Source organism: Perca flavescens, chromosome 8 (genome assembly GCF_004354835.1).
Source record: "Perca flavescens isolate YP-PL-M2 chromosome 8, PFLA_1.0, whole genome shotgun sequence".
Classification (NCBI taxonomy): domain Eukaryota; kingdom Metazoa; phylum Chordata; class Actinopteri; order Perciformes; family Percidae; genus Perca; species Perca flavescens.
In genome coordinates, this window is record NC_041338.1 from 38,878,583 (window position 1) to 38,900,643 (window position 22,061).

Genomic DNA, 22,061 nt, shown 5'->3' on the forward strand with positions numbered 1-22,061 from the left:
TCCAGAGAGCCAGGAACCTGCTGGACTAGGCCCGCAGGTCCAGGTGAGTCCGGCCTGTAGATGCACACAGCCAGCTCTGTCTGTTTCACTCAGGAACCTTAACACGTGAAATCTGTCAGTGACCCTTATCAAATTAAAACGATGGCCTTAATGTTCAGTACCAGCCTGTAATAAAGTGACTTCCTGTGTTTCTTCCTGTTTGTCAGCGAGGAGGCGGCGTATGTGAAGGACTCTGCAGAGAAGGTGAAGAAATCTCTGGAAGAAGCTCAGAGGGCTCAAAGCGCCGCCAGCAGCGCCATCCAGCAGGCTGCCGCCGACATCCAGAACACCAACACCCTGCTGTCCTCCGTCAGTATATATATCACTCTTATTCTGAAAATATTATAACTCTAGCACATCCAGAACACCAACACCCTGCTGTCCTCCGTCAGTATATATATCACTCTTATTCTGAAAATATTATAACTCTAGCACATCCAGAACACCAACACCCTGCTGTCCTCCGTCAGTATATATATCACTCTTATTCTGAAAATATTATAACTCTAGCACATCCAGAACACCAACACCCTGCTGTCCTCCGTCAGTATATATATCACTCTTATTCTGAAAATATTATAACTCTAGCACATCCAGAACACCAACACCCTGCTGTCCTCCGTCAGTATGTGTGTGTGTGTGTGTGTGTGTGTATATATATATATATATATATATATATATATATATATATATATATATATATAATCACTCTTATTCTGAAAGTATTCGTCAGTATTCGTACTACAGTTTTCACAATCATCGTGAAGTGTTGATGTCTGTGTTGTGTTCAGGTGAAGCGTGTTGCGTTCAGGTGAAGGTAACGTGTCTGTATTGCGTTCAGGTGTCGCGTGTTGCGTTCAGGTGAAGGTCACGTGTCTGTATTGCGTTCAGGTGATGCGTGTTGCATTCAGGTGAAGGTAACGTGTCTGTATTGCGTTCAGGTGACGCGTGTTGCGTTCAGGTGAAGGTAACGTGTCTTTATTGCGTTCAGGTGACGCATGTTGCGTTCAGGTGAAGGTAACGTGTCTTTATTGCGTTCAGGTGACGCATGTTGCGTTCAGGTGAAGGTAACGTGTCTGTATTGCGTTCAGGTGAAGCGTGTTGCGTTCAGGTGAAGGTGATGTGTCTGTATTGCGTTCAGGTGAAGGTGATGTGTCTGTATTGCGTTCAGGTGACGCGTGTTGCGTTCAGGTGAAGGTAACGTGTCTGTATTGCGTTCAGGTGACGCATGTTGCGTTCAGGTGAAGGTGACGTGTCTGTATTGCGTTCAGGTGAAGCGTGTTGCATTCAGGTGAAGGTGATGTGTCTGTATTGCGTTCAGGTGAAGGTGATGTGTCTGTATTGCGTTCAGGTGACGTGTGTTGCGTTCAGGTGAAGGTAACGTGTCTGTATTGCGTTCAGGTGAAGGTAACGTGTCTGTATTGCGTTCAGGTGACGCGTGTTGCGTTCAGGTGAAGGTAACGTGTCTGTATTGCGTTCAGGTGACGCGTGTTGCGTTCAGGTGAAGGTAACGTGTCTGTATTGCGTTCAGGTGACGCGTGTTGCGTTCAGGTAAAGGTAACGTGTCTGTATTGCGTTCAGGTGAAGGTAACGTGTCTGTATTGCGTTCAGGTGACGCGTGTTGCGTTCAGGTGAAGGTAACATGTCTGTATTGCGTTCAGGTGAAGCGTGTTGCGTTCAGGTGAAGGTAACGTGTCTGTATTGCGTTCAGGTGACGCGTGTTGCGTTCAGGTGAAGGTGACGTGTCTGTATTGCGTTCAGGTGAAGCGTGTTGCGTTCAGGTGAAGGTAACATATCTATATTGCGTTCAGGTGACGCATGTTGCGTTCAGGTAAAGGTAACGTGTCTGTATTGCGTTCAGGTGAAGGTAACGTGTCTGTATTGCGTTCAGGTGACACATGTTGCGTTCAGGTGAAGGTAACGTGTCTGTATTGCGTTCAGGTGAAGCGTGTTGCATTCAGGTGAAGGTGATGTGTCTGTATTGCGTTCAGGTGAAGTTGATGTGTCTGTATTGCGTTCAGGTGACGCGTGTTGCGTTCAGGTGAAGGTAAAGTGTCTGTATTGCGTTCAGGTGACGGGTGTTGCGTTCAGGTGAAGGTAAAGTGTCTGTATTGCGTTCAGGTGACGCGTGTTGCGTTCAGGTGAAGGTAAAGTGTCTGTATTGCGTTCAGGTGACGCGTGTTGCGTTCAGGTGAAGGTAACGTGTCTGTATTGTGTTCAGGTGAAGCGTGTTGCGTTCAGGTGAAGGTAACATATCTGTATTGCGTTCAGGTGACGCATGTTGCGTTCAGGTAAAGGTAACGTGTCTGTATTGCGTTCAGGTGAAGGTAACGTGTCTGTATTGCGTTCAGGTGAAGGTAACGTGTCTGTATTGCGTTCAGGTGACACATGTTGCGTTCAGGTGAAGGTAACGTGTCTGTATTGCGTTCAGGTGAAGGTAACGTGTCTGTATTGCGTTCAGGTGACACATGTTGCGTTCAGGTGAAGGTAACGTGTCTGTATTGCGTTCAGGTGAAGCGTGTTGCATTCAGGTGAAGGTGATGTGTCTGTATTGCGTTCAGGTGAAGTTGATGTGTCTGTATTGCGTTCAGGTGACGCGTGTTGCGTTCAGGTGAAGGTAAAGTGTCTGTATTGCGTTCAGGTGACGCGTGTTGCGTTCAGGTGAAGGTAACGTGTCTGTATTGCGTTCAGGTGACGCGTGTTGCGTTCAGGTAAAGGTAACGTGTCTGTATTGCGTTCAGGTGAAGGTAACGTGTCTGTATTGCGTTCAGGTGACGCATGTTGCGTTCAGGTGAAGGTGACGTGTCTGTATTGCGTTCAGGTGAAGCGTGTTGCGTTCAGGTGAAGGTAACGTGTCTGTATTGCGTTCAGGTGAAGGTAACGTGTCTGTATTGCGTTCAGGTGACGCATGTTGCGTTCAGGTGAAGGTGACGTGTCTGTATTGCGTTCAGGTGAAGCGTGTTGCATTCAGGTGAAGGTGAGGTGTCTGTATTGCGTTCAGGTGAAGCGTGTTGCATTCAGGTGAAGGTAACGTGTCTGTATTGCGTTCAGGTGACGCGTGTTGCGTTCAGGTGAAGGTGATGTGTCTGTATTGCATTCAGGTAACGTGTCCGTGTTGCGTTCAGGTGGAGATGGAGACAGCAGATGCAGAGCTAAAGCTCTCTAACGCCACCCAGAGGCTGCAGAGACTGGAGCAAGACATGACGCTGCTGAGAGACAAGGGTCTGAACGTCTCTGCGAGCGCTGAGCAGACCAATCAGGACGCAGCGAGCATCAGACAGATGGCAGACGAGCTGAAGAAGGTGAGTTAACATCTAACTCAGACATTAGACTAGTGATCACAAAGGAACCAAATCTGTCAGGCTTCCTCTTTTAAAGTGGCTATGAGAAGATGCTGCATCTTCATAAAAGTGATTATTTTTTTCACCGTCGACCAGTTCAGATTTTTGTAATGGTCAGGATCAGGATGGGTTCGTGGCTAAACTTTGAATAAGATCAGTTTCTTCTGATCCTTTTGAAGCGTTGTGATGATCTGGTTGACCAGGAGATGGCAGCAGAATCAAACTCTAGACTCCAGAAGAGTGGGTCTGAAAGTCTGGCTGTGTCTCAAACCGACTACCTGCACACTTCAAACACTTAGTTTTAAGTATATAGTGGAGATAACAAAAAAAGTCAGAGCACTGAAAGTACCCGGATGACCCCCTAAAACGGTCAAAAAGTTAAGTGTGGAACGATGGTCACTACGCGCACTAAACTAAACGCCATCTTGACTACGCAGCGGAAAGGGGAGGGGCCAGGGACGTCGACCGGCTGCTGATTGGACGAACGCGTCACGTGGTTTTGGCTGCTCCCGGATTTTACAACAGAGCATAATGGCGGCTCGTTCGGAATACAATCTCGTTTTTTACGAAAATAGTTCACCGAAACGTGTTTTTGAAAACATTTTAAGCGAGAAATAGGCCATTATAAATAACGTAACGTAAGTGGTCCGTTTGGGACAACACTAACCATCCAAAGTGGGCACTACGGCAGTCAGTAGTCAGTGCACATTAGCAGTATACTGACAGAAGTGTGCGGTTTGAGACACAGCCTTTCATTTACCTTGGTGAGGGCTTTTAAAGTCCTATTTCCACCTGATAATAAAAAGGATTTTTTACTTCAGCAGTTATATGAACTCTTCAACTTTAACCAAAAAAGCCTTTTTACAACCAAAAACATCAGATGAACACGCTGTTTCTGAAGTGTGTGTGTGTGTGTGTGTGTGTCTGTGTGTTTGTGTGTGTGTGTGTCTGTCTGTGTGTGTTTGTTTAGGATCTGGACTCGGAGCTGAAGGATAAGTACGCCACAACGGAGAAGCTGATTGGTCAGAAGGCAGGGGGTGTGGCAGAGGCCAAGAAGAGGGCGGAGTCTCTGCAGCAGGAAGCCAAACAGCTGCTGCTGAAAGCCAGCGACAAGCTGCAGCTTCTCAAAGGTGACATCATCACAGTGACATCATCACAGTGACATCATCACTGCTCCTGTCTCCACAGAGTCCTGATGTAAAGCAGTGAGAGTCTCATTAGAAGCGGTATGAAACCATTCGTTAGCTAGCATGAACCAGCGTTAGCTTGTCAGCCGGCTAACGTTATACACACAACTAGTTAGCATTCTTAACGGATACCATGTTTCATTGTAAATTTAGCTAACTGTTTATTTGTCATTTTGTAAGTGGGTCACATTATTGTCCCTGGTCAGGTGTCTTTGGCGTTTCGTCGTGGGCGGGGCTAAGCTCCGGACGGAGCCACTGTGCCTCTGCTAAATAGTCTCAGGAAGGAACTTGTTTTGGTGTAACGTGTACGTTCAAAAGTAGTTTTAGTCGTGCAACAGAAAACTCAGATTGGACAGATAGTCTATCTGTGATATCCTATATGTGAATGGCTTTAACCAAACACACACAAAAATACTTTTAAACTACGGTAGTTATTGTTTAATTACACACTGGAACAGGAAAAAGCCCAGTGTTCAAACAAAACTGTACATCCTTTAAAAAGTGAAAGTATAAAAAGCAAAATAAAAATATAAAATAAAAAGTACAATAATTGTGTCCAAGATGCAGTGGACTGCAAGTATAAAACAGCAGACAATACTCAAGTACTTATAATTAAAACCGTACAGCTCTCTGTGGATTGGCCTCATCTGAAATTTCATCCAGCAGTCAGCCTGTCCATAAGGTTTCTACATGCAGCATAGGGACAGGCCCATCTAGTGTCACTTAGGTTTTTTTTGGTGCCCCACTGAACATTTCTTTTTGAACATCCATCCACTTAATGTGAACATAAGAGTCTGACATGAATGTGTACAGTCTTTCCAGCAAAGTGAAAAAGCATGCAGCTTCTGGGACATTTTTTACACTGTCCACAATGACAAGAACATTGTGCCCTGCAGTGAACATAAAACGCATATTTAGTAACTTCCTTAACCCTTGTTTGGAGCCCAGAGCACCTGCCACTCATGACTGCAGCCCCATGAAAGCTTTGGTCCACCAGATTCTCTTTGTATTCCAGTCCATACTTTTCCAGACATTAAATAATTTTCTCTGTCAAACTGGCTGCATCTGTTCTGCTTTCTGGTACCCAAGGAAGCTCTCCATAACCACACCATTATAATAATATCTTACCACCCTGAATCAAAGTGTTCTGCTTTCTGGTACTCAGGGAAGCTCTCCTGAACCACACCATTATAATAATATCTCACGACCAGAGAAAGCTGCTCCCTAACCCTAACCCTGATCTGGCATGTACACCGAACCCACTGTCTTTGGAAGTGGCTTTCTTACAGTTAGAATAGCTATTTTCTGTTGTGAATACACTGATTTTTTCAATGTGCAAAATGTCTGCATGCAAAGCACTATGCTGCATCTCTAGACCGGGAATATTCCAGCCATGGCCGAGAACTGTACCACTCCCTGTGGAAGCTTCTTTTTGCTGCTTAATATTGTGTTTTTGGGAATATATATATATATCTATATCTATATATATATATATATATATATATATATATATATATATATATATATATAATCTTCTCTCTGTCATCTTCCTCCTCCTGATCACTCCCTGCCTCTGAGTCTTCTTTTGTGTGATTGTGTGTGTTGTGTCTGTGTGTTTCAGATCTAACGTGATTGTGTGTGTTGTGTCTGTGTGTTTCAGATCTAACGTGATTGTGTGTGTTGCGTCTGTGTGTTTGAGATCTAATGTGATTGTGTGTGTTGTCTGTGTGTTTCAGATCTAATGTGATTGTGTGTGTTGTGTGTGTGTGTGTTTCAGATCTAACGTGATTATGTGTGTTGTGTCTGTGTGTTTCAGATCTAATGTGATTGTGTGTGTTGTGTGTGTGTGTGTTTCAGATCTAACGTGATTATGTGTGTTGTGTCTGTGTGTTTCAGATCTAACGTGATTGTGTGTGTTGTCTGTGTGTTTCAGATCTAATGTGATTGTGTGTGTTGTGTGTGTGTGTGTTTCAGATCTAATGTGATTGTGTGTGTTGTGTGTGTGTGTTTCAGATCTAACGTGATTGTGTGTGTTGTCTGTGTGTTTCAGATCTAACGTGATTATGTGTGTTGTGTCTGTGTGTTTCAGATCTAACGTGATTGTGTGTGTTGTCTGTGTGTTTCAGATCTAATGTGATTGTGTGTGTTGTGTCTGTGTGTTTCAGATCTAACGTGATTGTGTGTGTTGCGTCTGTGTTTCAGATCTAACGTGATTGTGTGTGTTGTCTGTGTGTTTCAGATCTAACGTGATTGTGTGTGTTGCGTCTGTGTTTCAGATCTAACGTGATTGTGTGTGTTGTGTGTGTGTGTTTCAGATCTAACGTGATTGTGTGTGTTGTGTGTGTGTGTTTCAGATCTAACGTGATTGTGTGTGTTGTGTCTGTGTGTTTCAGATCTAACGTGATTGTGTGTGTTGTGTGTGTGTGTTTCAGATCTAACGTGATTGTGTGTGTTGTCTGTGTGTTTCAGATCTAACGTGATTGTGTGTGTTGTGTGTGTGTGTTTCAGATCTAACGTGATTGTGTGTGTTGTGTGTGTGTGTTTCAGATCTAACGTGATTGTGTGTGTTGTGTCTGTGTGTTTCAGATCTAATGTGATTGTGTGTGTTGTGTGTGTGTGTTTCAGATCTAACGTGATTGTGTGTGTTGTCTGTGTGTTTCAAATCTAATGTGATTGTGTGTGTTGTGTGTGTGTGTTTCAGATCTAACGTGATTGTGTGTGTTGTGTCTGTGTGTTTCAGATCTAACGTGATTGTGTGTGTTGTCTGTGTGTTTCAGATCTAATGTGATTGTGTGTGTTGTGTGTGTGTGTTTCAGATCTAACGTGATTGTGTGTGTTGTGTGTGTGTGTTTCAGATCTAACGTGATTGTGTGTGTTGTCTGTGTGTTTCAGATCTAATGTGATTGTGTGTGTTGTGTGTGTGTGTTTCAGATCTAATGTGATTGTGTGTGTTGTGTGTGTGTGTTTCAGATCTAATGTGATTGTGTGTGTTGTGTGTGTGTGTTTCAGATCTAACGTGATTGTGTGTGTTGTGTCTGTGTGTTTCAGAGCTGGAGAAGTCTTACGAAGACAACCAGCGGACTCTGGATCTGAAGGCGGAGCAGCTGGTGCAGCTGGAGGCCGCCGTGAAGAAACTGCTGCAAGACATCAGCAACCAGGTGTCTGTCTACAGCACCTGTCTGTTCTAGGGTCAAAGGTCACCTGTCTGTTCTAGGGTCAAAGGTCACCTGTCTGTTCTAGGGTCAAAGGTCACCTGTCTGTTCTAGGGTCAAAGATCAGCTGGGTTAAAGGAACAGGAAACAGACTTTAACCTGTTCTCTGCAGCCAATTACAACATACTGTATGTTAACCGAAATATTAGACTCTGGAGTTTGAAAGGAACCAAAGATTTAGTTTTTAATGGAACCACTCTGTCAAACATATAACATGTTTTCATAAGTTCTAGATAATCACGTTTTCAAACATTTACTCACAGAGATAAAGGAACCATTGAAAGATGTTATAAAACCAGATGTGATTGGTTTGAACTGGATGGATTTAATTGGCTGGTTCATCAGATGAATGTCTTTGTGAATGTCATTTGTTTCCACTTTAACCAAAGTTTAAAGTGAATGTTAAACCGTGTGACTGCAACTTTTTTACTTCCTGGTTTTGTATTTTCTGTAGTTCTTTTCTACTTTCTGGTTTTGTATTTCCTGTAATTCTTTTCTACATGACCAAAGCTTTGAACCAAAATTATTTTTAATAAACGCGTCCAGTTAAAATCACACGGTGCACGGCTCTTTCTTTTATGTTTAATACCAATTAATACGTCTGCAAAATGTCTGTTTATAGTAGAGTCTGTCCTCCCCTGAAAAAGTGGTCGTAGTAGTTCTGACCTATATTTAGGTCAGTAGTGGTGGAGCCCTCTAGTGGTTGTAGTAGTTCTGACCTATATTTAGGTCTGTAGTGGTGGTGCCCTCTAGTGGTCGTAGTAGTTCTGACCTATATTTAGGTCTGTAGTGGTGGAGCCCTCTAGTGGTCGTAGTAGTTCTGACCTATATTTAGGTCTGTAGTGGTGGTGCCCTCTAGTGGTCGTAGTAGTTCTGACCTATATTTAGGTCTGTAGTGGTGGAGCCCTCTAGTGGTCGTAGTAGTTCTGACCTATATTTAGGTCTGTAGTGGTGGAGCCCTCTAGTGGTCGTAGTAGTTCTGACCTATATTTAGGTTAGTAGTGGTGGAGCCCTCTAGTGGTCGTAGTAGTTCTGACCTATATTTAGGTCTGTAGTGGTGGAGCCCTCTAGTGGTCGTAGTAGTTCTGACCTATATTTAGGTCTGTAGGGTGGTGCCTCTAGTGGTCGTAGTAGTTCTGACCTATATTTAGGTCTGTAGTGGTGGAGCCCTCTAGTGGCCGTAGTAGTTCTGACCTATATTTAGGTCTGTAGTGGTGGTGCCCTCTAGTGGTCGTAGTAGTTCTGACCTATATTTAGGTCTGTGGTGGTGCCCTCAGTGGTCGTAGTAGTTCTGACCTATATTTAGGTCTGTAGTGGTGGAGCCCTCTAGTGGCCGTAGTAGTTCTGACCTATATTTAGGTCTGTAGTGGTGGTGCCCTCTAGTGGTCGTAGTAGTTCTGACCTATATTTAGGTCTGTAGTGGTGGTGCCCTCTAGTGGTCGTAGTAGTTCTGACCTATATTTAGGTCTGTAGTGGTGGTGCCCTCTAGTGGTCGTAGTAGTTCTGACCTATATTTAGGTCTGTAGGGGTGGTGCCCTCTAGTGGTCGTAGTAGTTCTGACCTATATTTAGGTCTGTAGTGGTGGTGCCCTCTAGTGGTCGTAGTAGTTCTGACCTATATTTAGGTCTGTAGTGGTGGTGCCCTCTAGTGGTCGTAGTAGTTCTGACCTATATTTAGGTCTGTAGTGGTGGTGCCCTCTAGTGGTCGTAGTAGTTCTGACCTATATTTAGGTCTGTAGTGGTGGAGCCCTCTAGTGGTCGTAGTAGTTCTGACCTATATTTAGGTCTGTAGGGGTGGTGCCCTCTAGTGGTCGTAGTAGTTCTGACCTATATTTAGGTCTGTAGTGGTGGTGCCCTCTAGTGGTCGTAGTAGTTCTGACCTATATTAGGTTTCCCCCAGGAGACAAGGGTTCATGTCCTGTTTGAAAAGAAAAGGAGGGTCTGGCTAGTCCACACAGCATTCCTGGATGGGAGAAAAACATGCTCTGGTTTATTGGCATTTCTTTAAACCAATCACAATCATCTTGGGCGGGGCTAAGCTCCGGACAGAGCCTCTGCAAAATAGTCTCAAGAAGGAACTTATTTTGGTGGAACATGTGTACGTTCAAAAGTAGTTTTAGTTGTGCAACAGAAAACTCAAGATTTGACAGATAGTCTATCTAGCTGTCTGGATTTACCCTGCAGAGATCTTAAGAGCAGTTAACCATAGTCCTCACAAATCCACCGGAGGTTGGAACCCCGACACAAAGACAGAGGACATGGACGGACATCTGGCTGAAAAGAGTGAAATCTGGCAACGGAGCAATCCCGAAAGTGGAACGTTGTGAAGATGGACTACCTTAAAATTGGCCAATCACAGGAGGGCCAGTGCCTCCTTGGTTTCTGCCCCAAGGTGTCAAAAGTCATGACATTCAGGCGAGCAGAAATCACCTTGGAGAGCAGAGTTTACCTGCGAAGTGCGTGTATGCCCTCCACCACTCAAACAGCAGACACTAGGGGCGCATGGAGGCTTATCTGTGCAAGTGAGGCTTAGTTTTAAGCGCAGGTGCCATTCTTTCCCTCTCCCAGTGTTTTGTGTCACGCTCACAGCTGCCTGTACAACTCTTGTTGTGTTTAATTGGTGTAGAGAGTAATATCCACGTGTATGAAATTATATAATTCTTTAGTCGGCATGTCTTATCGCATTCACGAAATATGACATAAACCTGATGCCATAGGAACAAATGACCCATATACTGGGATGCTTTGGGGTGGTGGGGCTGAAGGGGGGTTGTGGTTAGGGTTCTGTATCCGTGTAAGGGTTAGGGGTTACTCCGGATTTCCACAGCATGCGTAATGGCTGCGGACCGGCTCCGCTCCACCGTCCGTCAATACCCACCAGGGCCGGATTTGTTGCAGCACGGCTGCAGCCATGACTGACAGCTGAACTCAAGAGGACCCTCAAGTTCTCGCGAATTCACGTAGAATAGAACCACAAAACCCCCACCAGTTAGTTTCCATCCAGAGGAGTAGAGGGGGAACAGCTCTGTGCTGTGTTTTCAAGGTGTAGTGCAGGGAAATATTATCCGCTGTGAGCATGCTGGATTTTATTTAGAAAATTAACCGGATATTTATTTTGTTTCTGTGCTCGACTTCCTGTCCCGCACTATCTGCCGTGTGCTGAATTGCTGCGGAGCTCTCTGGCGTCTGGCAAAAATAGAAGCTCTGCGTACCTGCTGCCGAGGGCTGCAGACCGCCGGAGCTGTGCCGGAGTCGGAATGCAGCCGTTATGCAGTCAGTGGAAATACACACACTGACTTTAATGGAAACCTAATGACTCCGCAGCCGTTCCGCATCTGGTGGAAATCCACGGTTAGGGTTAAGGGTTCTGTATATAAAGTGAGCTGTGAGGCTAAGGAAACACAAGCAGAGCTCAGAGACAGAACTGTGTGGGATCAGAAACCTTTCCAGAAAACACAGAGGACGATGAACTCAAAACTCAAGAGACTCACATTTACATGACATGTAATTTGAGGACAGTTGGCTGGAACAGAGCTGTTGGATGTTTGAACTGTGACGCACAAACACGTGTAGCAGCCAACAAGCACTTTATTATCATGAATGTATGTGTGTGTGTGTGTGTGTGTGTGTGTGTGTGTGTGTGTCTCAGCTGCACTGAGACAAATAAAGTTTTGAGTTTAAAGGGGGAACAGATGTGTTGCTGTCGATGTCGCTGTGACTTGTAGGCCATTATATAGTTTAATTTTATAAACTACATGTGTTTTGTGTGTAGAAATCTTAATGTGTAAAGTAACTAGTAACTAAAGCTGTACCAGATGAATGTAGTGGAGTAACTAAAGTAACTAGTAACTAAAGCTGTAACAGATGAAGGTAGTGGAGTAACTAAAGTAACTAGTCACTAAAGCTGTACCAGATGAATGTAGTGGAGTAACTAAAGTAACTAGTAACTAAAGCTGTACCAGATGAATGTAGTGGAGTAACTAAAGTAACTAGTAACTAAAGCTGTAACAGATGAATGTAGTGGAGTAAAAAGTACAATAATTCTCTCTGAAATGTAGTGGAGTAGAAGTAGAAAGTGGCATGAAGAGAAAAGACTCATGTAAAGTACAAGTAGCTCAACATTTGGACTAAAGTACAGTCCTTAAGTAAATGTGCGAAGTTACTTTATAAAGTTTGGCAAGAAAACCTTACACCCAGGGCCTAAAGTTCATCTTTGGCCACCAGCCAGTTGTTTTATTCATGTTTTGCCTCATGAAGGAGAAATAAAAAGCATGAGCTTTGTTCTTGAACTTGTTAAGAATTCACGTTAGTGCTGTCAAGGTATTAAAAAAACCACCTAATTAATGACTCTTACAAGATATGTTTTATGTATTGATTCCCCCGTCACAGATTATTTTTAACCCATTCAGCTCTTTGGGGAGCAGAGAAGACCACAAAACACCCAACCAGCTGGAGAATGTTTACAGATGACCGGATGATGATGTCTCCTCCACAGACCACCTTCTTCCAGATGTTCCTGGCTCTTCCTGGCTTTATTTCAGCATCGAAAAAAGCAACACAAATGTGCCAAAATGCGACATGGATTAAAGCCTACATATGGATTTTATTTGTTGATTTTAGCTCAGCTTTTAACACACACCAACATCATCTGCTTAACTCAAAACTGAAGCAGATGAGTGTCAACTCATTTTTCAATGAAATGTTATTTTTTAACCCTTTTTAATCAACCGATAGCGTATAAGAGTCGATAACACCCTGTCAGATCAATCAGCACAGGTGACCCGTAGGGTTCTTTCAGCTCCCCAGTTCTTTTTACACTTTATACAAACAAATGTTCAATGTTTTAATTCTCTGACATCGCCATTCCTCCGCCTACTGTACAAAGACAAGAACCCATCAGCATATTTCTCTGAACAGCAGAGACTATATTTTTAATAAAAAACTGCACATGTAAAGTTTCATTCATGGTTCTGCTCCATGCAGAGCTTTCACCGTAGCCTACGTAAGTGGTCTGGGGTCTCATTTAGAAACGTGGCGTATGCACAAAACGGGGCTGAAAATGTTCGTACGACACTTCCCATGCAAAGGCTGTGATTTATAAAAAACAAAGTTGATGGGAGAATGTGCAGTCCTCCACGCAAACTCTGACCCATGCGTACGCACATTTTGGAAAAAATGGGACTTGGCGATGCAGATGGTGAGGTGGTGAACTGAAGTCAATTCAATTCAATTTTTCAATTCAATTTTATTTATAGTATCAAATCATAACAGAGTTATCTCGAGACACTTTACAGATAGAGTGGGTCTAGACCACACTCTATAATTTACAAAGCCCCAACATTTACAGTAATTCCCTCAAGAGCAAGCATTAGCAGTGGCTATTGTGACAGTGGCGAGGAGAAACTCCCTTTTAGGAAGAAACCTCGGCAGACCCAGACTCTTGGTAGGCGGTGTCTGTTGGGGGTGTGATGAACAGTGGCATAATATGGCTTTTTTCCATTACATGGTACCTGCTCGACTCGACTCTACTCGCCTCGACTCGCTGTGCGTCCGTTTTCCATTGCAGATTTTAGTATCGCCTCAGCGTGGCTGGTCTTCATAGCGACTGCCGTGGGCGTGGCTTAGTAGCTTGCTTTTCCCATTGACATATCCCCGACGCATTTCCTGGTTCTCCGTCTCCGTAAACAACATGATATCAAAGAGATAGTTAACGTTTACTGCTCCAGATTTCCCACTGTGGTCACATATATATGACTCTAGAGTCGCTACTCGCTGCGGAGATAATCGCCGTCACTCTCTCACTTCTCCCTCGCTCACTAGCTCCCCACACACACACATACGGCGACTCGACACACACACATCACACATGCACACACCAGCGCAACAGCATAACCATCAGGCCACTTGTATGCTACGGAGAAAGCTCTGCGTGGAGCCTCCGGCAGCAAAAAAACACCGCTGGCTAAACTATTTAAAAATGCCGTCTCTCGCTAGCAATGCAGTGATCAGTGACGCTTCTTTCCGACCAATCAGCAGCCTGCAGGGTTTCACGTCACCTTCTCGGCTCGCCTCAGCTCGCTTGGAACCTCGACTGAGCAGGTACTAAAAAAAGTATCTGTTAGCAGGTACCAGGTACTTTTTTTTGTAATGGAAAACCAAAAAAGGCGAGTAGAGTCGAGGCGAGGCGAGTAGGTACCATGTAATGGAAAAGCGCCATAAGTCACATTAAAGATAATGGAACAGTGACTTTGAAGGTAGTCGTTGTAGTTCATGTCATAGCAGGGCACATCGTGTCATACTGAGTAGTGCAGTCTCCTATACCGGATCCTGACTACTCTGTGCATAGGAACATCACAGCAGGGCGTTGCGGGATGAAACGTGGCGCTGCAGAGCACGGGTGGATGCGGCGGACGCAGCAGGATGCGGCTGGACATTGCAGGGAATAGAAGAAACATAAGGACTCCGGGGAGTAAACTCCCCAGAGCTAGGTTAGTAACAAGCAGTTCTGGGACAGGATGCATACAAAAGGAAACAAATGAAAACATTGATGAGAGGCTGTACTGGCCTGCCCCCCTCTACTCACACTATATTATTGATTATATGATCAATAAATCTGATGACTATGAAGAGAAGCAGGTGGGCTGGGTTAGGCGGACGCTGCAACTCCTCACTTCTTAACTATAAGCTTTATCAAAGAGGAGAGTTTTCAGTTTATTCTTAAATGAGGTGACGGTGTCTGCCCCCCTAACCCAGACTGGGAGCTGGTTCCACAGGAGAGGAGCCTGGTAGCTGAAGGCTCTGGCTCCCATTCTACTTTTGGAGACTCTAGGTACCACCAGTAACTCTGCATTCTGGGAGCGCAGTGCTCTAGTGGGACAATAAGGTACTAAGAGCTGTTCTAGATAGGATGGTGCTTGACCATTTAGGGCTTTGTAGGTCAGGAGAAGGACTTTAAAGTCAATCCTGTATTTTACAGGAAACCAATGCAGAGAAGCTAATACAGGAGAAATATGATCTCTTTTCTTAGTTCTTGTGAGAACACGCGCTGCAGCATTCTGGATCAGCTGGAGAGTCTTAAGGGACTTATTTGAGCAACCTGACAGTAAAGAGTTACAATAGTCCAGCCTGGAAGTAACGAATGCATGGACTAGTTTTTCAGCATCGTTTTGAGACAGGATATTCCTAATTTTGGCAATGTTACGAAGATGAAAAAAGGCTGTTCTCGATGATTGTTTTAGATGGGCGTTAAAGGTTATATCCTGATCAAAAATAACTCCTAGATTTCTGACAGTAGTGCTGGAGGCCAGGACAACACCATCCAGAGTAGCTATGTCTTTAGATAATGAGGTTCTGAGGTGTTTAGTGCCCAGCACAATAACTTCAGTTTTGTTTGAGTTTAACATCAGAAAAGTATAGGTCATCCAGGATTTTATATCTTTAATACATGCTTGAAGTTTAGCTAGCTGACTGGTTTCGTCTGGTTTGATTGATAAGTATAATTGGGTGTCGTCCACATAGCAGTGATAGTTAATTGAGTGTTTCCTAATGATATTACCAAGAGGAAGCATATATAAGGAGAATAAAATTGGTCCAAGCACTTAGCCTTGTGGAACGCCTTGGTTAACTTTTGCGTACTTAGAGGATTTATCATTAACATTAACAAATTGAGATCGATCAGAGAAATAAGACTTAAACCAGCTTAGTGCAATTCCTTTAATTCCGACTAAGTGTTCTAATCTCTGTAACAGGATTGAATGGTCAATAGTGTCAAATGCAGCACTAAGATCTAGTAAAACAAGTATGGAGACAAGTCCTTTGTCTGCAGCAGTTAGAACGTTGTTAGTAATTTTCACCAGTGCCATCTCTGTGCTATGATGCTTTCTAAATCCCTATTCAAAGTCCTCAAATAAACTATTGCTATGTATAAAATCACATAACTGATTAGCAACTACCTTCTCAAGGATTTTGGATAGAAAGGGATGTTTAGATATAGGTCTATAGTTTGCTAAGACCTCAGGATCGAGGGTGGGTTTTTTCAGAAGAGGTTTTATCACAGCTACTTTAAATGACTGTGGTCAAATGACCTGTTAATAAGGACATATTGATCATATCTAGTAATGAAGTGTTTACCACGGGTAATGCTTCTTTGAGTAATCTCGTTGGGATGGGGTCTAAGAGACAGGTAGATGGCTTAGCTGAGGATATCTTTAACATTAATTGTTGGAGGTCTATAGGATAAAAACAGTTTAAGTATATGTCAGGTCTAGTCGTTCTTTCTAGCAGTCCTGCGTTGAAAGGTGAACCATTAGAAGTTGAGGGCAAAAGGTGATGACTTTTATCTCTAATTGTTATAATTTTATCATTAAAGAAGCTCATGAAGTCATCACTACTCAGAGCTAGAGGAATAGATGGCTCAGTAGAGCTGTGACTATCTGTCAGCCTGGCTTCAGTGCTGAAAAGAAACCTTGGGTTGTTCTTGTTTTGTTCTATTAATGATGAGTAATAGTCTGATCTGGCATGTCTGAGGGCCGTCCTATAGGTTTTCAGACTGTCTTGCCAGTCCAAACGAGACTTCCAGTTTGGTGGAGCACCATTTACTTTAAAGTTGTCGCGAGTTTTGCTTTAATTTACGAGTTTGGGAGTTATACCAAGGTGCTAGTTTATACCAAGGTGCTAGTTTTCCTCAGACTGCAGAGAGTAAATGTGGGAATAACGATTACTTTTAATATGTTCAAGTATTGATAGCTCAGTTGGTAGAGCAGGCGCCCATATATAGAGGTTCACTCCTTGACGCAGCGGGCCAGGGTTTGATGCCGACCTGCGGCCCTTTGCTGCATGTCATTCCCCCCTCTTTCTCCCTTTTCATGTATTCAGCTGTCCTGTCAATAAAGGCCTAAAAATGGCCAAAACATTATCTTAAAAAAAAGAGAGATAAGATGAGTGGGGAAAACTGTGTCAATTGTAGCCTATATGTACAGTACAGGCCAAAAGTTTGGACACACCTTCTCATTCAATGTGTTTCTTTATTTTCATGACTATTTACATTGTAGATTCTCACTGAAGACATCAAAACTATGAATGAACACATATGGAATTATGTACTTAACAATAAAGTGTGAAATAACTGAAAACATGTCTTATATTTTAGATTCTTCAAAGTAGCCACCCTTTGCTTTTTTTGATAACTCTGCAAACCCTTGGTGTTCTCTCAATGAGCTTCATGAGGTAGTCACCTGAAATGGTTTTACCTTCACAGGTGTGCCTTGTCAGGGTTCATTAGTGGAATTATTTCCCTTATTAATAAAAAAGCAAAGGGTGGCTACTTTGAAGAATCTAAAATATAAGACATGTTTTCAGTTATTTATCACTTTTTTGTTAAGTACATAATTCCATATGTGTTCATTCATAGTTTTGATGCCTTCAGTGAGAATCTACAATGTAAATAGTCATGAAAATAAAGAAACGCATTGAATGAGAAGGTGTGTCCAAACTTTTGGCCTGTACTGTGTGTGTGTGTGTGTGTGTGTGTGTGTGTGTGTGTGTGTGTGTGTGTGTGGGTGTGTGTGTGTGTGTGTGTGTGTGTGTGTGTGTGTGTCTTTCTTTGTGTGCCTTATCGCGTGTCTCACTGTGAGAAGTCAAGACAGCCAAAATCACCATAAACCTGGCTGTTTTATTTTAAAATGTTTATTTTGGTAAAGTATCCAGCAGTACTGTGGCCTTCCTGTATCAAGGCATTATTTATGTGTGCAGCTTGGAGTTTAAAACAAGGGGACAATAACATAATATATTGATCGTATTGTAACTGTAATCTTTGATGTAAAACATATTAGTCCCATTTAAAATAACTTTTGTTGTTGTTCATGTTGAGTAGAATCCTCTTAGCAGGAAGTCAGACATTTTGACATTTGAAGATGAACTGAAGCCAGACTGAACTTCTCATTTAACTAACAATGAAATTATCTGTCCCTTTTCTCCCGCTCCCTCTAGAGTGTGTGTGATGAATGTTGGCAGGGATGTGTGTGTGTTGGACGATGCTTTCACTGTTTCCAGGAAATCAAATCGTAATGTTCCCATTAAGATATGTGGACAACAGGAAGTCTGTTCATGTGAAAGAAACAAGCTGCTGGGACTCTAAGTGTGTGTGTGTTTACTACGGTATGAACAGAGAGAAGAATGAAAGAGGGACAGAGACAGAGAGCAGAAATAAGAGCTGCAGTTGGAACATTAGAGACGGGAGGAGCCAACCAGGCTGAAGATATAAACCAAGCCTTTAGAATATTCAAAATGAAATACCGTGAAGAGAGACAAGGAGAAGCAGACGACGAAAGACTTAACCAGAAAGACAGACTGACTGGTTAGAGAGACAGACTGGTCAGAGACAGACAGACAGACAGTGAGGGCAGGTGAGACAGGTGGATGGCGAGGACAGACAGCTCCAGAGAAATGACCTTGTTTGAGATGTGGAACCACAGGAAGGAGAGAGGAGAGCTGCTGCAGAGAGCCAATCAGCTGAGACTTGGTCCTTCACAGCTGTAAGTTTACCGTCTTGATGTTTTAACGTCAGCTGCTTTCTTCACAGCTGTAGGACTTGTTGATGCTTTAACGTAGAGATGAAGGTGTTGTACAGTAGATTAGATTTCTGAATGTCGAAAGCGTGGAAAAAAACACATTGAATGTTTTTTTTTAAATAGTGTAGAAAGTGTTTTGGTGTGTTACAACTTGTTTGACAAAAATGTAAAATATTCTCTTTGCGTCCGGTGTGAACACAGTCGAAGGTTAAACAGCAGGGGACTCATGTATAAAAGACTGCACAGCTTTCATACCAGAAGATGGCGTACGGCCAAAACTTGAAAAGTACCTACGCACAGAAATATTCACATGTATAAAACCGGTCTTACGCCAGGTCCTGCGCACCTTTCCTTTATACATCACTATCAACGTGAAATTGAGCTCACATGAATGAGTGACCGACCCCGCCTGGCCTCCTCCCATAAATGAATATGGAAATTACTATAAATGCGCCCCCGACGTCATTCTTTGTCCAATCACAACGGGTTATCCCGCTGCAGATGAAAAAAAAAAAACTTCACCGACTGAGGTTGAGGTGCTGATCTCGGAGGTGGAGGCGAGAAAAAAATGTTCTGTTTGGAGGATTGTCATCTTGGATAAGAAATAAAAGAAAATGCCCGGAATTTCAAATGGTGACCGGGCGGTGAATGCACCGAACCCTGGAAGAAATAATAAAAAAAAATAATGTCGAAGTGGAAATCAAGAGAATAGTGGCAGCGCCACACCAGTTACAGAATAACATACATCTCAGTGTCAGTCCAAATTACGCACAATAAGCAGTTTGAATTTACTGATGTAATGGCATTTATTTATTTTCTAAGTGTTAGTAGCTCAGTGAAACTGAGTCCAGTGCGAGGGAGACCTGACTCAGAGAAGGAGAGGTTAATGAGGCCAGCGTCTCCACAGTGACGGCTGAGCCACACATGGATGAAATAATGAAATAGTAAATAGGACTACAGTAACAGAAATAAGTGCAGAATTAAGACAGTCAAGACGGCCCAGTGTTTGGTGGACCGGGTACACCTTGTTCACTTAATAGCCTACAAATCATCCACGGGATCAGTTGCGCATCACATGAGTTAGCCCCCCCGATACAGCGTTTGTTCCTGGGGAGATGGATCCGTGCGTCCCGCCTCCTGTGCACCATGGATGTCTGAGCCTCAGCAACTAAAGACTCAGACACTATTGAATTTTCCGTGCCGATCATTTTGTTGCCAGTAAGATATTTTATCTATGGGGAATACAGAGGATGACTGAAAGTATTTTCTAAGTGGATTTATCATTTATTTCCCGTCCTCATGTTTAACAGAGATTAAGTAGCCTGTGAATTAAACAGTTGATAGTGTGAAAGATGTGAAACATTAACCACATACATGATCAAACTTTTATGACATCAGCAGATATATATTTCATAGACAACATCACAGATATATGCCAGTAACCGTAGTGGTAACTTTATTTTGTAATGTTTCTTGATTTTCGGCACTTTTCAGTTAGAATTAGCCACGTTACAGAGCCAGAAAAGACTTTGCGTGACGGCCCGCACATTCTCACATCAAGTTCATTTTTTATACATCACAAAGTGTATGTGAAAACCAGCGTACGCAAGCTTTTCGTGCATACGCAACATTTATAAATGAGGCCCCAGATCTCTCTAGTAAGGTAAGGCAAGGCAAGGCAGCTTTATCTGTATAGCACATTTCAGCAACAGGGCAATTCAAAGGGCTTTACATAAAACATTAAAGAGCAGTTAGAAAATGATTAAAAAACAAATTAAAACATTAAAAGACAAGAATAAAATTGACAGTGCAGTGTAAGAATTTAAAGAACTGAGAGATAAAATACGTGAATAAAAGTTACAGAGCAGTATAAGAAATTAAACATTAAAGAGCAGTTATCAAGTGTCATACAGTGTCATCAATGCCACTTCAGTATAACAATTGAACAGTTATTTAAAGAAAGGCAACATCAAAAAGAAAGGTCTTTAGCTTTGATTTAAAAGAACTGAGAGTTGCAGCGGACCTACAGGTTTCTGGGAGTTTGTTCCAGATATGTGGAGCATAAAAACTGAACGCTGCTTCCCCCTGTTTAGTTCTGACTCTGGGGACAACAAGTAGACCTGTCCCAGACCACCTGAGAGGTCTGGGGGGGTCATAGTGTAGTAGACCTGTCCCAGACCACCTGAGAGGTCTGGGTGGGTCATAGTGTAGTAGACCTGTCCCAGACCACCTGAGAGGTCTGGGTGGGTAATAGAGTAGTAGACCTGTCCCAGACCACCTGAGAGGTCTGGGGGGGTCATAGTGTAGTAGACCTGACCCAGACCACCTGAGAGGTCTGGGTGGGTCATAGTGTAGTAGACCTGACCCAGACCACCTGAGAGGTCTGGGTGGGTAATAGAGTAGTAGACCTGTCCCAGACCACCTGAGAGGTCTGGGTGGGTAATAGAGTAGTAGACCTGTCCCAGACCACCTGAGAGGTCTGGGGGGGTCATAGTGTAGTAGCAGATCAGAAATTTATTTTGGCCCTAAACCGTTTAGTGATTTATAAACCAGCAAAAGTATTTTGAAATCAATTCTTTGAGGCATTGGAAGCCAGTGTAAAGACTTCAGTACTGGAGTGCTGTGATCCACTTTCTTGGTCTTATTGAGGGCTCGAGCAGCAGCGTTCTGAATCAGCTGCAGCTGTCTGATGGATTTTTTAGGGAGACCTGTAAAGACACCGTTGCAGTAGTCAAGTCTACTGAAGATAAAAGCATGGACAAGTTTTTCCAAATCCTGCTGAGACATAATTCAGGTCTCAGTCCATGACTACACTAAGATTTCTGGCTTTGTCTGTTGTTTTTAACATTGTCGTTTGAAGCTGAGCACTGACCTTTAATCGTTCCTCTTTCGCTCCAAAAACAACCACCTCAGTTTTTTCGTCATTTAATTTAAGAAAGTTCTGACACATCCAGTCATTAATTTGTTGAATGCACTTAGTCAGTTGTAATATTGGACTATAGTCCCCTGGTGATAAGGTTATATACATTTGTGTGTCATCCGCATAACTATGGTAACTTATTTTATTGTTTTCCATAATTTGAGCCAGTGGAAGCATGTAGATGTTGAACAGAAGAGGCCCCAGAACTGAACCTTGGGGAACTCCGCACGTCATATTTGTATGCTCAGATGTATAATTCCCTATAGGCACAAAGTAGTCCCTATTCTTTAAATAAGACTCAAATCACTTTAGTACTGAGTAGTAGTTATTGTTCTCCCCGTCTCCCACAGGACGCAGTTGCTAGGTGACAGTGGAGTCCGGGCGGCGCTGCAGAACACCAGGACGGCATCTCTGCTGCCACCGGTTGGTACGGAGGTCTTCAGACGCCTGACGCCGGCTTCACTGGCACAGATACAACAAGGCCTAGATGCCAGAGAGGAGGAGAAAAACAAAGAGGTACAGAACCTTTCATACATGCTGACTCATGCTTTACATGCTGACTCATGCTTTACATGCTGACTCATGCTTTACATGCTGACTCGTGCTTTCATGAATCTGAACCTACAGTTAGTTACATTTTGGTTGCCATTTGTCGTGATTAACATTTCAACCGATTCACAGGTCAGATCTTTTGACCTGTGAATCGGTGACTAAAATGCTTGAAGAAGAAACACCTAAAAATATGACAGTAAATGTTTGAGATTTTCTGTTTGGATTTAAAGTGATGGTTCAGAG

General features: G+C 43.2%; 2 protein-coding genes and 1 long non-coding RNA gene across 4 annotated transcripts in view; all 3 read left to right on the top strand.

Moving 5' to 3' along the window:
• Positions 1-8,334, top strand: part of lamb1a (laminin, beta 1a) — a 56,217-nt gene extending 47,883 nt beyond the window's left edge. The window contains exons 30-33 of the mRNA XM_028586084.1: positions 207-348; positions 3,165-3,341; positions 4,351-4,510; positions 7,616-8,334. Of these exons, the coding sequence (XP_028441885.1) occupies positions 207-348; positions 3,165-3,341; positions 4,351-4,510; positions 7,616-7,755 (619 nt within the window). The 3' untranslated portion in view covers positions 7,756-8,334. The remainder of the gene's footprint in view (positions 1-206; positions 349-3,164; positions 3,342-4,350; positions 4,511-7,615) is intronic.
• Positions 970-2,080, top strand: LOC114560596 (uncharacterized). Its single transcript, XR_003693204.1, has 3 exons — positions 970-1,000; positions 1,441-1,590; positions 1,621-2,080. It is a non-coding gene; the product is annotated as an uncharacterized LOC114560596 (long non-coding RNA).
• Positions 8,335-17,897: 9,563 nt separating the features above from the next.
• Positions 17,898-22,061, top strand: part of LOC114559795 (sodium channel protein type 4 subunit alpha B) — a 49,774-nt gene continuing 45,610 nt past the window's right edge. Inside the window, exons 1-2 of one of the 2 annotated variants that reach the window (XM_028584696.1) lie at positions 17,898-18,310; positions 21,617-21,782. In XM_028584696.1, coding sequence (XP_028440497.1) covers positions 18,195-18,310; positions 21,617-21,782 — 282 coding nt within the window. In that variant the 5' untranslated portion in view covers positions 17,898-18,194. The remainder of the gene's footprint in view (positions 18,311-21,616; positions 21,783-22,061) is intronic. The other variant, XM_028584695.1, reaches the window with a different exon arrangement.